Genomic DNA, 15,209 nt, shown 5'->3' with positions numbered 1-15,209 from the left:
GAAAGGAATTGTGGGGCTCTAAGAATACTGAAAGGTGTAGGTTTCAACATATTTAATAATATTACTACACATTTCTAACATACTCACAAAATGTAGAGCAGTGAGAGAGAAGTCACGTAAATTCTCTCGTTTTCCTTTTAAACTTTCTTTTTGAACTGGAGGTATAGCTCAGTGGTACAGCAGGTGCTTACCATGAACAAGGCCCTAGGTTCAATTCCCAGCACCCCCATGCAAAATTTAAAAAATTAATAAGCCTTATTCTTAATATAAAAGATAAAAATACTCTAGTGTTTATTTTATAAAATGCTGCTCAGTTCTCATCATTAATTAATATCTACATGATCATAGTATTTCATAAATGGTTTGCTAGAAGGACTTTTATCACATAAATTAATGCTTTCATTATTTCTATTGCATGGAGTCGTGAAAATTATATCAAAAAGCTAAATAACAAAGATTAATAGGTAAAAAATTAATAATAATAGCATAAGTGTCAGTTATCTAGCAGTCAACAAGAGACCAGTCTCTAGTTTAATAATTAGCTAACATTTAGTTAACCAGTTTGTGAGTTAACCACTTACCCTTGTGGAGAAGCTATATTATAAAGCTCAGTACTCATTCTAGCAGTGTCTTAGTACACAAAGCAAGTCACTTGCTTTCTTTTCTTTTGTTTCCCTAACCATAAAATGGGAACTAATTTTAGTTCTTGATTAAGACAACTTTAAAAATTAATTCAATGCAGACATATTTTTCAAAGAAGTTAAAAATGTATCAAACAACTTGTTTAATTTGGATTTCTGGCAGAAGTTTTATTTTGTTGTTTTGTTTTCCCCCTTTGTATTTAAAGGAGGGAATCTCTTTGGAATTCTTGCTATTTCTTTCTTTTGGTTATAAATATCTTGATTCAGAATATGATTTTAACAGTGGAAAGGCATTTGACTGAATAAAAGGGCTCTGAGAAGCCCATAAGAGATTTTACATGCATCAAGCAATTAGAGCTGCTTTTCTAGATGCTTGCATTAATCAATGTATATGAAGATTTTTAATGTGTGTAAATAATGAATTGAATAAGTATATTACACCAAGCAAAGCAACATGAAATATATAAATCCTGTGCACATGTAAAGGTAAAACTTTTGAGTGTTCTATCATCTATTTTTTAAAATAAATTTTTATTAGGATATATTCTTTATACAGGAGGGGATTCATAGTGATAAATCTGATTAGACTGATATTGTACATTATTTACATTGTCCCATCATCTCTCCTCATCAACCCCCTCCTCACCCCACTTAAAGCAATTGCAAGAGGTTTCTTAGTTTTGTTTCTTATAGGTGTATGAAGTCCATCAAACATATACCATTCCTTCACCCTTCCTTTACCCTCTACCCTCCCACTAGAGCCCCCACCCACTGTACCTATTATACAGTCTTGGGTTTTGTTATTAATATTTAAGTTGATGTTCAAAAGGGGTCTCAATGTATACCCACGGTGAGTGTGCTTTACTTTGGTCCATTCAACCCCTTCCTCTATCATCTATTTTTATCCTTTCTTTTTTACATGAAGTTGCCAAACCTATAAAAACTATTTCCAGAAGCATAGAATTTTACTTCATGTTTTAAATATGCATATGTAAAACAGCTTCTAATCTTTGCTCTTAAAGGTTATATCCAATGCAGTAATTTTGCATGATTCTTTCTAATTAATGGTCTTGTTACTTCAGCCTATATTATCTAGGTAAGTTGGATAAATTTGGCCTTTCTTTTCTAATTCAGGTGTGTTTCACAAGATTCCGAAAAATGAAAAAAAAAATGAAACCATCACATTCCCAGAATAAAATCTTGTATTGTTTATTCTTTCTTCTAAGTGAAATAAATGTTTTAAGTACCATCTAGAAAGATAACATATTCCAGTGAAACTTTAAAAGCCTTCTGAAGAAACTATTCATTACTAAATATCTCTTATTATCAGATTGCTAAATTTCATTATTTACCTTAGGGGATTGTGTTTAAACAAGATATATTAAAAATCAAGCAATGTAACTTTGACAATTTGTCAGAATTCCACAAAGGAAAATTTCAAGATGAGTATGCATGGTATTTTTAAGTTTTTTTTTTCCTTTAATGAGAACCATTTTAGGATGTGATTAGGTATATCTAGCCAGCATCTGACATATTAGACCTCTAAGGAAAACCTCTGTCTTGTTTTTTTTTTTGGATGGTACTGGGGTTTGTACTCAGAGCCTCACGCTCACTAGGCAGGCACTCTACCACTTGAGTCACTCCACCAGCCCAGGAAATCCTGATTTTAATCAAAACAGAACAGTCTTCCCAAGTTAAAAGAGTTGAGAATTGTAGCATACCACTAGTAAAAAGCCTTACCTTTCTACTGTGCAGGTGCGGGAATCTCAAGCTGCATTTTATCCCAAATTCTAAATCAGAACTTGTCATCCCATCCTATTTAAATTTCTAGAGCAATTGGAAGAACTACTCTTTCATTACTTCCTGTGTTGATTGTTTGGGGTCCAGTCAAAACTAATATTCTACCCTAAATGAATTAAGATCTAAAGCTGCAAATGTCATATTATATATCCAGAGCTTTAGAAAGGCATACAATAATCCTAGTCTAATCTTGCCCCATGTTTCACAGACAAAAGACATTAGGAATCAATGTCATTTATATGTAAACCCAAATGCTGGACTGTATCTCTAATTATGTCTTCTAGAATCATTAAATCAATCTTTTGGCAATAAACCAAGTATCTGAAACCTTCTTGTGGTCACCAACAAGGATTACAAGGATTGGGTTCTGATTATCCTTAATATCCTGTTGAGCAACAATGCCAACACCACTACTGAAGTTTTTACAATCTAAATCCTTATTTACTATTTCATCAAACATGGCATCCCTCTGATTCCTGTCCAAAGGGCTTTTGCTGATGGTATATTCAAGGAAAGCTCTTTGGCTGAAAGTTGTATTGACTGATTTGTAGGAGACTGACCCATGGACACACAGTGCCAGCACACAGTCTGGGCTCATCAAATTTCTTCCTTTGGTTAATGCTACTGTCCCTGAGCACATCCATTCAGACCATATGGTTCTTATTCAATCCTTGAATGGCTTATTCAGGCAAACATCCAATGGCTATAATAGCGATGTCAGACCCCCCAGGACTCACGCAAAGATCAGTTTTTAATTTTTTGGCCATATTTCTTACTCCATCTGCTAAATGTGCATGGAACAGTTCCCATACTTACATGGAACATTTATGGAACTGTGCCCCCGGGCAGGGATCCCATATCTTTTGCAGCCAGAATTTGACGAGATCATGGATCCAATCCTCTGGATATGTCTATGCTATCACTCAAGCAATATTTCTAACCCTTCCCTTCCTAAAAAAGATTTATACAAAAAACTATGAGCAGCTTTGGTTTTATTCTGCTGGCTAGACAGGGTGTAGGTTCTTTCTTGTTTCTTCTGATGAGAGTAGTTTTGAAACTCAGAGTTAAGATCAGAGGTTGTGGATATTCCATTCATGTCTCTGGGACACACAAACTAATTCTTATAATCTGTGATCCTCATTGATGCCAGTTAAGACAGTCTGGCAAAGAACTTTCTGTACATCACCATCCAAGGCTAGAAAATAAGGCTAGAAAAAAGCAATGATGATACTGGGTAAGCCCACAGAAAGCTCACTGAGCTTTTACCTCATTCTATCCTCATAATATCTATGAAATATGTAGAAATTAGTTTTCTCTCATTTTAAAGATTCTACTATTGTACTAATTGTTATACAATCATATATTCTTAGCTCAGTGATCTACCCACATTTCCTTCTTACTGTGATTCTTCACCTAAGAAACTGTTACAGGTAGATAATTGAAAAATCCATTTAGTAATTAAAGGGCAAAATACATTTTTACCACCTATCTAACACTAATGACTCATTTTATTCCTGTGACAATGAAAAACTCTTTCCTATGCAAAACTCTTCATCAGAACATGAAATAAAATTAGAGGGAATTTTCAACTCTGGAGTCGGGAAGACCTGGGTTCAAATTTTAGCTATGCCCCTAAATTGCTGTGTGATGTTGGATTCTTTAGTCTTACTTTTCTCATCTCCAAAATGGAGTTAAAAATAGTACCCACCTCATTGAATTGTTGTTAACACTGATCAGAAAAATGTCTGTAAGGCACCTAGCAATATGTGCCTGGAATACTCTAGAACTTTTAAAATATTTATTATTGTTGCCATCATTGTTACTGGGAATGTTGACTATTTTCAGATGGCAAGTTTATAGACTAAATACACAAAGTTGATCACAGCAATTAAAAATTCCACTTTAATTTTGTCACTAGCACTTTGCATGGCTGTTTTGCTTTGAGTCAAATAGCTATAGCTCTCATAAGGGTAAAACTGAATTTGGTAATGGTGAACATACTTCTCTCTTTAAGGAAAAATATAACAGAAGCTAAACAATAAAAATTCATATAGGAGCTAATATAATAAATATGGTCAATAAAAACAAATTAAGAAGTGTGAAACTCATGTGTTTAGTTCTTTGCTTTTTATTTTGTTTTTCTTAAAAATGCAGGTTGATTTCATTCTCTGAAACCTTCCTCATAAATTCAAAGGTACTTTGTTTGTTTATTTGTTTGTTTTGTGGTATTGGGGATTAAACCAGGGCCTCACACATGCTAGGCAAGTGCTCTACCATTGAGCTATGTACCCAGCACTGCCTCCCCCCTCACCCCCTCCTTTTTTCCAGGCAGGTCTGGAAATGACTATGTAGCACAGACTGACCTTGAACTTCCAATCCTTCTGCCTCAGACAATCAACTGCTAGGGATTACAGGGATATACCAGCACATCCAGTCTCCCAGCCTTTTGTTTTTAATTATTAATTTTATTTTAAGACAAGGTCTCATTAAATGCCAAGTCTGATCTTAGATTTGCAATCCTCTTCCTCAGCCTCCCAAGTATGAGCTTACAGGCATATGACACTACACTCAGCAAATCCAAAGTTTTTATGGGTGCTTTGAGGGGCTTCTAAATCTTTTTATTTTTTTCCTATTGTTTTTCTTTCTAGGAATCTGCATTTGTATTTATTTTTTCATAGGTTCATTCATTTGTTTGTGCCATTCCTAAAGTATTTATCTTCCATGTTTCTGGAACAATGACTAAGATTTGTTTTGTAGATCAGTTTTAGGTAGTGACATTCATCATATTGATCTTATGATACTACATTCATGTTGTGAGTAAAATTGACCTCTTGACACACAAACATTTCAACACTTAGATTATCACATTGTTCTTTGGAGGTTTGTCAGAAGCTGGCAATGTCTAAAGACAGGGTAAGGGTAAGCAAAGGGTTCTGTGAGCCAGAACATTTTACCTTTCCAAATGTATTTATTAAGCTGGAGGTACGGCTCAAGCCTTAGAGCATCTGCCTAGCAAGCCCAAAGCTCTAAATTCAAAGCCTAGTACTAAAAAAAAAGTAATGTATGTAGTACAGTTCTATAGACTTCAAGAATAAGTTTAGGGATCAAAAAGTTGAGTACCATCAACCTAGAATAAGAATGTGAATCCTTAGAAATCAAATACATTTTTGCCCAATTTTATTTGCTTTCTTTTATCTATGCTTATATTTTTATGCCTGGGAATCATTGTATTTCCCCTCTATCTGCTTATCTAAATTTAAATCCAATACTGTCACAAGCTTTAATATTAAAGAGTGTTTTCTGAGCCTCCCTCAAAATTTCCAAAAAATATATTATCTCTTTCACATATATGCATATAGCTAGCTGTAAGATATGACATTTTAGGGCCTCTTTTTTTATTGAGCACAAATGACAAGATATTAAACATGTGTTTGCCATATAAATGGCTGATGAAGTTGAGCAACATGTTCTCAAATAGCTACAATGCATGGTTTAATTCTTTGGAAGGATTCTATAACTCATAGAATGCTTCAAAGAAGACTCTGAGATGTTGATTTTTTTGTTGTTGTTCTTTTTTTGGCTGTTCTAGGCATCAAACCCAGGGCCTTATGCCATAATAGACAAGCACTCTGCCACTGAGCTACATCTTCAGTTTGAGGTGCTTTTAAAAAAAGAATTTTTTAAGCTTTTACTTAAAAAAAAATAAAGTAAAATAAAAAGCCACCAGGTTTAGTGATAGTATTATTCTAGGAAATAGAAACTGTGGCTCAGGGACTAGATCTCAAGAATAATAATCAATGGCAAATAAAGAAACAGATGCTCACTGTGACTTTGCCCTCTTAGAGTTATGTATTTCTTTATGAATTGACATAAATTGTTACTTATCATTGACTAAAATGGTTGATTCCAAAATAAAACTATACTGTTGTTTCAAGAATGTGGCTCCTAATATTTTCTATTATTTCAGTGAAAAAAACAGAAGGAATTTTTAGTAGTGCATGAAGGTCTTTGTATTTTTATTGACTACTTACAAAATCTGAAAAAAAATGATTAATCCTTTTGAAATGACTCTATCAATTCTTATATTTAGAATAATTTACCAACATTTCCAAACCCAACATGGAAAAGCCATCAACATGGCACTAGGTCATGGATCCTGAATGAAGCCGTCAGCAAGGATTAATAAACTGTGATAGTTGCCCAAAAGCTTTCATTCTTTTTATTTAAACATCCCATTGCAAGCTGAAATTCAGTGTAATCTTTGTTGAAAGTTGCCCAGCTAACATGGAAGAAGTGAGAACTGGGAACAGATGACAAGTAGTAATTATTATTATAAATTTAGTTCACAGCAATAAACTCTAGAATTTACATATATAACAATTCCTAGAGAATACTGGGAGTAGCATATGTTTATTCCTACCTATTTGAGCAATTCCTCTTTTTTTTTCCTGCAGTGCTGGGATTGTGCCCAAGGCTTCGCACCTGTTAGGAAAATGCTCTACCATTCAGCTACCTCCCTACCCCTGTTTGAACAATTCTTAATAATGATAATTTTGCAAATCAGACCAATGAAAACCAAAATTATTTAGGTCTAATTTCTATAAATTTCAATAAGTTTTCATCATTTTTCTGCTATTGTTTCCTTCTCTTCTGTTGCAATTTAAAAGTAACTGTACTTAGACTATAAATTTGTTTCAGAGGGTCAGATAATTTTTCCAAGGAATTATTTACCAGAAAAAAACTAGACTATATTATATGACTAAACAGACTAAGTTATATGATGATAAGATTGTTGTTGAGGTTTTCTTGGTGCAAATATGACCCAAACACATATCAATAGAAATATGAAACTGACACAGAAAATAGTTACTCTCTGTAATTTCATAAATAACATATTTGAGGTATAAAGATATGATAAAAATTGGATTAGGAATTTATTATTTATAAATACATTTTAAACTAATATACAAGAATTCCTAGTGGTTGAATATCAGCATCAGATATTTATCAGTTTAGTCTATATGTCAAACAGCTAGTAAATCACTTGAGCTTACCCCCTTCTCAATATTCCCAGTTTGACATAGTGTCCCCTCAGCTGCTGGAATACTGTTGGTGACACAGCGGTTGCTTTTGCTGAGGCACCAGAGCTCTCTACACACTTCCTAGGAAAGAAGGCAAAAGCAAGTTGATCAGGAATAGAGACTAAAATTATGTCCAGTTCTTGCATAAAATACTCACAGCTATTCAGTATTGATGAAAAAGAGACCCCAGGTCTCTTGCTGTTCTTGAAGCCTAAAACATAAGGATTTTGGAGGAGGTTCTTAGAGAAGGTGGGTTACCCATTTTGCAAAACATTTAAACATCTGTTTCTATAATTTAGTGGATAAAGAATGTCATAGCTTTTAATACTGATTGGGATCTTTTTATAGTCAAGTATAGAAATTTCATTAAAATAGAAGGGTAGGGAGAAAGTGTAATACATAGAAAGGAGATATATGTTTGTTACGCTCCAGAATAGAAAATAGTATACAAACTTACCAGTTATGAATAAAAGTGTTGCTTGGTCTACTGCAATATTCAAATAAAGATGATTTTAAATGAGAGAGAGAGGAAGAGAGAGACAGAGACAGAAAATGGGCAATTTAAAGAAATGTGAAGTATACGTCAGAGAAATTTTTAAAGTTGGTATTTGCCTAAGAACAATCTAGAAATGTTATTTTCAGTCTGTGAATGTAGCCTACTGCCATGAAAGGGAAACTTAGTTTTGGTAACATGCTGCCATTTTGGGCAGCATTTATGGCATATTTCAGATGTTGTGTGAGGCTGACTTTCTTTTTATGATTTTTCATTTTCCTACCTCAGCACAGGGGAATTACAATACTTTTTTCTAATATTATCAATATAAAATAATTCTTCTTGTTCACATCATGTTGACCTGCCAGATTCCAAACTAAGCACCTAGTATTATCCCTGAGTAAAGTGTTTTAATCAACAGCCAATAAAAGCTTAATTTGGAAGAAAATACTCAAAATTTTCAGTTTCACCAACTACCATCACTACTGATATTATAAGTTTTTAATTTAAAATAGAACTATATAGTGTAATATATTATAATAAAATAAAGATAATGTTGGAATGAAGAGATAAATTAATATGTGTCACTTAATCCTTTTGCTTTTATTTTCCAACTGATTTTTTAACTCTCAAAACACAATGAAATCATGTTGCATAAACACAGTTCTGAAGTGAAGCAGAAAAATACTGAAGTAATTAGTCTACAAATAGAAATGCTCTACGTAATATGATAGAAAATTGAGGGGAATCTCTTTGGGCTCCTCTTAAAGGTGACCATCTCCCAGGCAGAAAGGGAGATATATAATATTCTACTAGACTTTAAATACTTTTAAACTCTATTTAGAGAACTAATGAGCTAGAAGACAAAAATTTTTTAAAGAGCATGTACCTATGAGTGATAATATGAACATAAAACTTTCTTTTTATAATTATTATAAAATCTACTTTGCAAGCATTTTTAAATGGTACTTTATTATTCTTTTTCTATAGGATATGAATTCTTAGTTTCTGTTCCTAAATATATTTTTAGTTTAATATTTAAAAAGTAGTAGAAATAACACACATTTAAGGGCTTCAAAAAATACTATTCCATGTACAAAAATTCTATCCAAAATCAAACTATAATGAATTCACAAAAACAGAGACACAATACTAGAACTATACACAGAGATTATGAAGAAAATTTTATCCATAAATTTATCCCTGTAAGAAGAGGCAAGTGCTTAAGATAACTTTTTCAAAACATTAATGTAAAAATTCTTAATACAGCCCTCTTACTGTTGAGAGAATGATGGATTTTGAAAGTTAGATTTCCTTATCTAAAAGGAGTTTGTAATCTTAGTGGGTTGCTGAAGGTTCAAATTTTGCTAGGGTATTAACTTCTCACAGATCACTGTATGAAGTATGGGACTAGAAACCTCTGTTGGGAAGCATGCTCAAGATGTTCGACTAGTCATGAAGAAGGCTCTAAAGAACTTTCAAATATACTTCACAATTGGAATTTCAATTTGAGTAAGAAAGATCATCCAATTTAGGATGATCTCCCAAGATTTAAAAGAACAAAAAAGATACTCTCTTGAAAGATCAAAAGCAACAAAAATTAATTTCAGACCAAGTAAGCAAGTAGTATACTTCCTAAAATTGCTTACGAACAATTTCAGATTTTTAGAAATACCCTTCTTTCTCTAAACTACTGAATTCTAGAACATGGATAATATATTTACCTAGATTAATCAGTTTCATATGCACAGGAGTATTAGTTGCTAAACAAGTACCCTGATTCAGCATCCAACCTCTAATAAAGTTACCTGCAGGCTGAAATTTTTTTACCTGTTGAGAAATTTGTATAACAACCATCATAGTAAACATATTAATTTCCCTAAATAAAAATTAGGTAGTAGGATATAGTAAGTGAAAGTGATTAGCTCTAGAATAACAGTTTTCTTTCACATATTCATGATTCCTGATAGAAGTTAAGATTTATTACAATTAGCTTCAAGACCTCTATGAACTAATAAATCATTGCCTATGTTAGCATCTCCTATATAATCTTAATTTCATTTTGGGAAGACTCTGTAGGGAAAATGTGGAGCTCTTCTGGCCCTTGAGTCCAAGCAACGAGAGAAAAGTTATCAACAGCTCCACTAAGGGACATTTCTGTTAAATGACAATGAAAGCTTAAATGGAATGTTAATTGTGGGCCAACGTCAAACCCTTTAGGAGAATTGCCTGGCAATGCAAAAGTGATAGATATCAATATTCCCCATTCATTTATAAATATTTAGTGAAAATCTGCTATGCATCAGGCACATACTAGCATTATTAAACAACAATACAATCACTTAGAATTCATGCACACCATGGAAAATAAGGAAGGGCATAGTCAGACAAGTAACTATGGAGTGGTACTGCTCTATGTTTTTTAATTTCTGTGACAAAATTAGAAGAATGATATCATATGGTTAGGATTTTCCATGAAACTAGATTTAAAATTTTTTGATGGACTGTCATTATTTTTTAAGTTTTAGTCTTTTTACTTTTTTGATATTACAAGGGACTATAAGAGTCCCAAGGCCAGGGTCTGTGTGCCTTATGGCAGCTTTGACAAAATGTTCTTTTTTGGAAAAATTAAAAATTGGTATCCATATCTTGGTCTGCCAACTTTGGGGAAGAAATTTTCTTTGACTACCTTTCTAAAAGCTTATGAATCACCCACTGCACAAGACTTTCTAGTCGATGTTTATTTAGATGCCTCTGTGTGTTTACGAGTGCCTTTAATGACATATCCCAGCAGTATCATCTGAATCCAATTTCTTTCTCCTTGACACATATCCATTAGTGATTAATTTAGTGAGGAATTCTTTTCCTCATTCTCAGAAAATATATTTATTTTACCCTCATTTTGAATGATATTTTAATTGAATATACAATACAGGCTGACATTTATTCTTACCTCAGCATTTGGAGGTATTAGAGTTACTTGTTTGTCTGTTGTCTTTTGTAATAAATCATGCTAGTTGCTTTCAAATGTTTTATAAGTTGGTTTCTTGCTGTTTCACTGCTATATCTAAGAGATTTTAAAAAATTTATAGGACTCATGTTTAGAAGATTTGGATCTTTCTTTGATTCTAATTTCCTTAATATGCCTCTTTCCCGTTCTTGCTATTCTTTTTCCCAGAACTCTTAATCACCTTATATTGGATCTTCTCCTTTTAGCAACCTTGTCTCTTAACTTCATGGGGAATTATTTCTTCATGCTGCTTCCAATTTTGCATTCAAGCTTATCTTCAGTGAACATACTTTTTTAAAGCATCCTGTGCCTCCCGACTTGTAGTATAGTCATATGCATTGTTTCTATCACACATTCCAAGGTTTTCACTGAGTCAGTTTTCATGTTGATTTATTTGGTTAGCACCATGTAAACTGTAAAAAGTTTCTCTTTGTTCTTTAGTGAGGCATAAGCCTAGGGCTCCAATTTCTACAGGAGCCATTTTCCCCATGAAAGCACTTGCACAGTTAAATCGTGGCTGACATTTGTTCCCGGCATCACCATCAGCTAATGCTTGAGCCTTGAATTTTGTAGTTTATCATGCTTCCTTCTTAAAGATGTAGGTCACTGAGAATGGGATCCAGGCTTTCACTTCTCTAATCAATCAACAGTTTAAAAATAACACAAAAGGCATGTCTCTTCACAACTTCTTCACCTGTTCTCATGACCTCAATAGTGAGCTCCATTTTAGAAATTTAGCCAATAAGCCATCTACTATGTCCAATAAAGAAAGGCCTTTCTGTAGGCTTTTCAATTTTTTTTTCTGAGGCTCTCTGTATAATGCCATGGTCTCTAATTGTGAGAAAGCTTGCCTAATATCTTGAAATTAGTAATGTACTAAGAAATAATCACATATAAAAAAAACAAGACTTAATATTAGCATGGTTCCCCCATTTACCAACAGTTCCTATGTCTCTTCTCATCACAGAAACACATGTTGTAACTAAGTGGACTAAATTTAATTAAGTTTGTTCCTATTACTTTATCTAGGATTTTTGTTTCGGTGCTTGAATGAGTGATGTGTTTATTGTTTGCCACATTTTTGAAATTGGAACTCTTTTCTTGAACTTTTTTAAAAAAGTCAACTTTCCAAGTGATTGGAAAAAATATGCATGTCAACCTAGAACAGCAGTCATTTTAACTAGTGGGCAAAAGCTAGTGGGAGTAGATTTCAATTCAATATATAGAAGACTCTTCCAAGAGTCAGACTGAACAATGATGACCTGAAACTAAATCCGCACACTGGAGATTCTCCAGCACCCACTTCATGACCACTTGGCAGGGGCGTTGTAGGCAGAAGAAAAGAAGGAACTATTGCATTTTCAGAGTATAATGTTAACTACTTTGCAAGGTATATTCACATTCATGTCTTATTTCATCAACATGGCAATCTTCTTAGAAAATATGAAAACTTTAGGTTCAGAAAATGTCAATGACTTGCTTCAATTCTAGCCAATATCAGCTCTGCCTAAGATTTTACCCACAGCTAAGCTACCTTCCCACTTCTCTTAAATGTATCAGAATTGAACAATGTCGCTTGTCAATTAAGGCTGGTTAGTAAAAGTTTATTTACGTTTTTTTTTGACAGTTTGGGGGTTTGAACTCAGGGTTTCAAACTTGTTAGGGAGGCATTCTACCACTTGAGCCACACTTTTAATCCTATATCCTAACGTATTATAAAATCTCACTAAACATGCATAATACCCTCCCATTCTTTTATTTTAAAAGATGGTATCTCCAAATTATGATGGTTCCATACAATCATAACATAGTTACTTAGTATATGAAGTTAGCCATCAACCTTAATATTATTACTGGAACTTCTGAATCTAACATCATCACTTCTGTTTGGATTTTGAAAAGATATTGTTAATACAATGCACAAAAGTATTCCATGGCCTTCCAAAAAACAGTATCACTACTTATTTGCAAACACTAATAATAATATAAAATATCAGCAAATGTAAATGATAATAAAATATATTTAGATAATTGAGTTTTATAGTAACTATCTAATAGGAAGTAATGTAAATAATATGCAAATAGTAACTCCTCATATCTGGGGTCCCTTTGATCAGAATAGAATGTTTTACAAAGATTCTTTTAGTATAATAAAAGAAACAAGGATTATCTTTTCCATTCTTTTCAAGTAATTATGTATGTTAAAACAACTAAAACATGGGAAGAGAACCCTTTTGATTTATATAAGCAATATTAAAATTAGTTTACACTAGAAGGGAGAGTCATCATAAAAGTATAAAACCAATTTACAATTATGTCACTAAGTAAAGAGAAAATGGGCCCATTGATAGATGGCTTTTGTCTTGTTCTAATTTTTTTAAACAAATGTAAAGGCTATAACAGGGATATATGCATGAATCTTCTATATTTGGAAAACCTTAATCCATAAGCTATCTTGGGTTCTTGATTGTAAATATCAAACATCCTCTTTGTTCTCATTAACCTATCAGTAACATCCTTCAACAGCTGTTTTCAATAAAGGATCCTGATGGCCAAGGGGGAAGAGGAAAGCTCTGAAGAGGTCAGAAAGGAGATCAATGATTACTTATCATTTGATCACACAAAGGAAAATTGAAAACCAGCATATGGTGACCCTATGGCCTGGTTCCAGGTGTTTTGTAGCCATCTAAAGAAACAGGACAATGTATCCTTATTTCTGCCTTGAATAGTTTAATCCTTTTATATAGGTTATTTAAATTCAAGAGATTCTAGAAAGGCAAATTAACAACAAAAAGTCTGACTTAGAAATGTGGGTTAAATAATTAATCACCAATTTGAAGGGGGTTAAAAAACAAAACAAAACCTAAGAAGTAAACCCATGCTTAAACTGATCTTTAAGCATACAAATGATTATGGCCCTATGATTTTGGCTTAGAATTCAGGAAAAGTAAAAATCATATATATGCCTGATAAATATATGTTTGGATTTCAAAAGAATATTGAAGCACTAAAATTGGTCCTTAGCTTTTATTCCCTAAGCCATGTAAAACCACACTGGAGAATATTTATACTACTTCAAGATTACATTTAAGGAGAATGATTCTATAATTTCTCTCTGCAACACTCCAATATTTAATTACTTGAAATTCTTCCTAATAACTCATCTACAATTTTCCAGCTATAAAAATTAAAGATTGTTGTGGATTTTTAAATGCTCCTGGTAGAGGAGAACAATTTGTTACTAGTTTTTAACTATAATACATATTCCAAAACCTGAAGATAGATTTGAAGCCAGCATTTATGTTTTTTTGTTTTTGTTTTTTCTTTCTTTTCTTTTTTTCCTTCTTCTGTCTCTCTTTTTCTTTCAAAGCCCACTCAAACTCCTTTTCTTTTATTGTTTTATTATTCATATGTGCATACAGGCTTGGGTCATTTCTCCTCCCTCCCCCCACCCCTCCCTTACCCCCCCACGCCCCCTTCCTCTCCCCCCCACCCCCTGGCTACCCAGCAGAAACTATTTTGCCCTTATCTCTAATTTTGTTGAAGACAGAGTATAAGCAATAATAGGAAGGAACAAGGGTTTTTGCTAGTTGAGATAAGAACAGCTATACAGGGCATTGACTCACATTGATTTCCTGTGCGTGTGTGTTACCTTCTAGGTTAATTCTTTTTGATCTAACCTTTTCTCTGGTTCCTGGTCCCCTTTTCCTATTGGCCTCAGTTGCTTTTAAGGTATCTGCTTTAGTTTCTCTGCGTTAAGGGCAACAAATGCTAGCTAATTTTTTAGGTGTCTTACCTATCCTCACCCCTCCCTTGTGTGCTCTTGCTTTTATCATGTTCAAACTCCTTTTCTTTAAACTTCCCTTCTATGTGCTTTGCAATGTACTTGGGAATTCACTAACATCATCCTCCAGGTTATTTGCAAATCTTGGGGAAAAAAAATGATGTAGTCCATAATGTCCTAAAAATACTAATACTAATAAAGGCAACATGCAATTATGTGAATGATTATTAATAATAAAGCAATGGTTTGAATCTTAGTTAATTAGTGGTGATAAATAAATGATAAGGTGATAATAAGTGAAAGGGAATAAGCATGAAAACATTTAAAAACTGTAGTCTGAGAAGCAAAATATGTCACACTCTCCAGAGGGAGCATGCCCTGATGATAGAACTCAACTCTG

The 15,209-nt window shown here is 33.3% G+C and overlaps 1 protein-coding gene across 10 annotated transcripts in view; it reads right to left on the bottom strand.

Annotated features, from left to right (window-relative positions):
• Adamts6 (ADAM metallopeptidase with thrombospondin type 1 motif 6) overlaps positions 1-15,209 on the bottom strand; it is a 269,601-nt gene that overhangs the window by 111,484 nt on the left and 142,908 nt on the right. For 9 of the 10 annotated variants that reach the window (XR_012449159.1, XM_074077393.1, XM_020165937.2 and 6 more), the window contains one exon: positions 7,496-7,603. Coding sequence is in view for 9 of the 10 variants with exons in the window: in XM_074077393.1 (XP_073933494.1) it covers positions 7,496-7,603 (108 nt within the window). In the remaining variant the exon portion in view is untranslated. The remainder of the gene's footprint in view (positions 1-7,495; positions 7,604-15,209) is intronic. The other variant, XM_074077392.1, reaches the window with a different exon arrangement.

Source organism: Castor canadensis, chromosome 6, assembly GCF_047511655.1.
Source record: "Castor canadensis chromosome 6, mCasCan1.hap1v2, whole genome shotgun sequence".
NCBI classification, from domain to species: Eukaryota; Metazoa; Chordata; class Mammalia; order Rodentia; family Castoridae; genus Castor; species Castor canadensis.
Note: the sequence above shows the minus strand (reverse complement) of the source record. Positions and strands in the feature narration are given on the sequence as shown.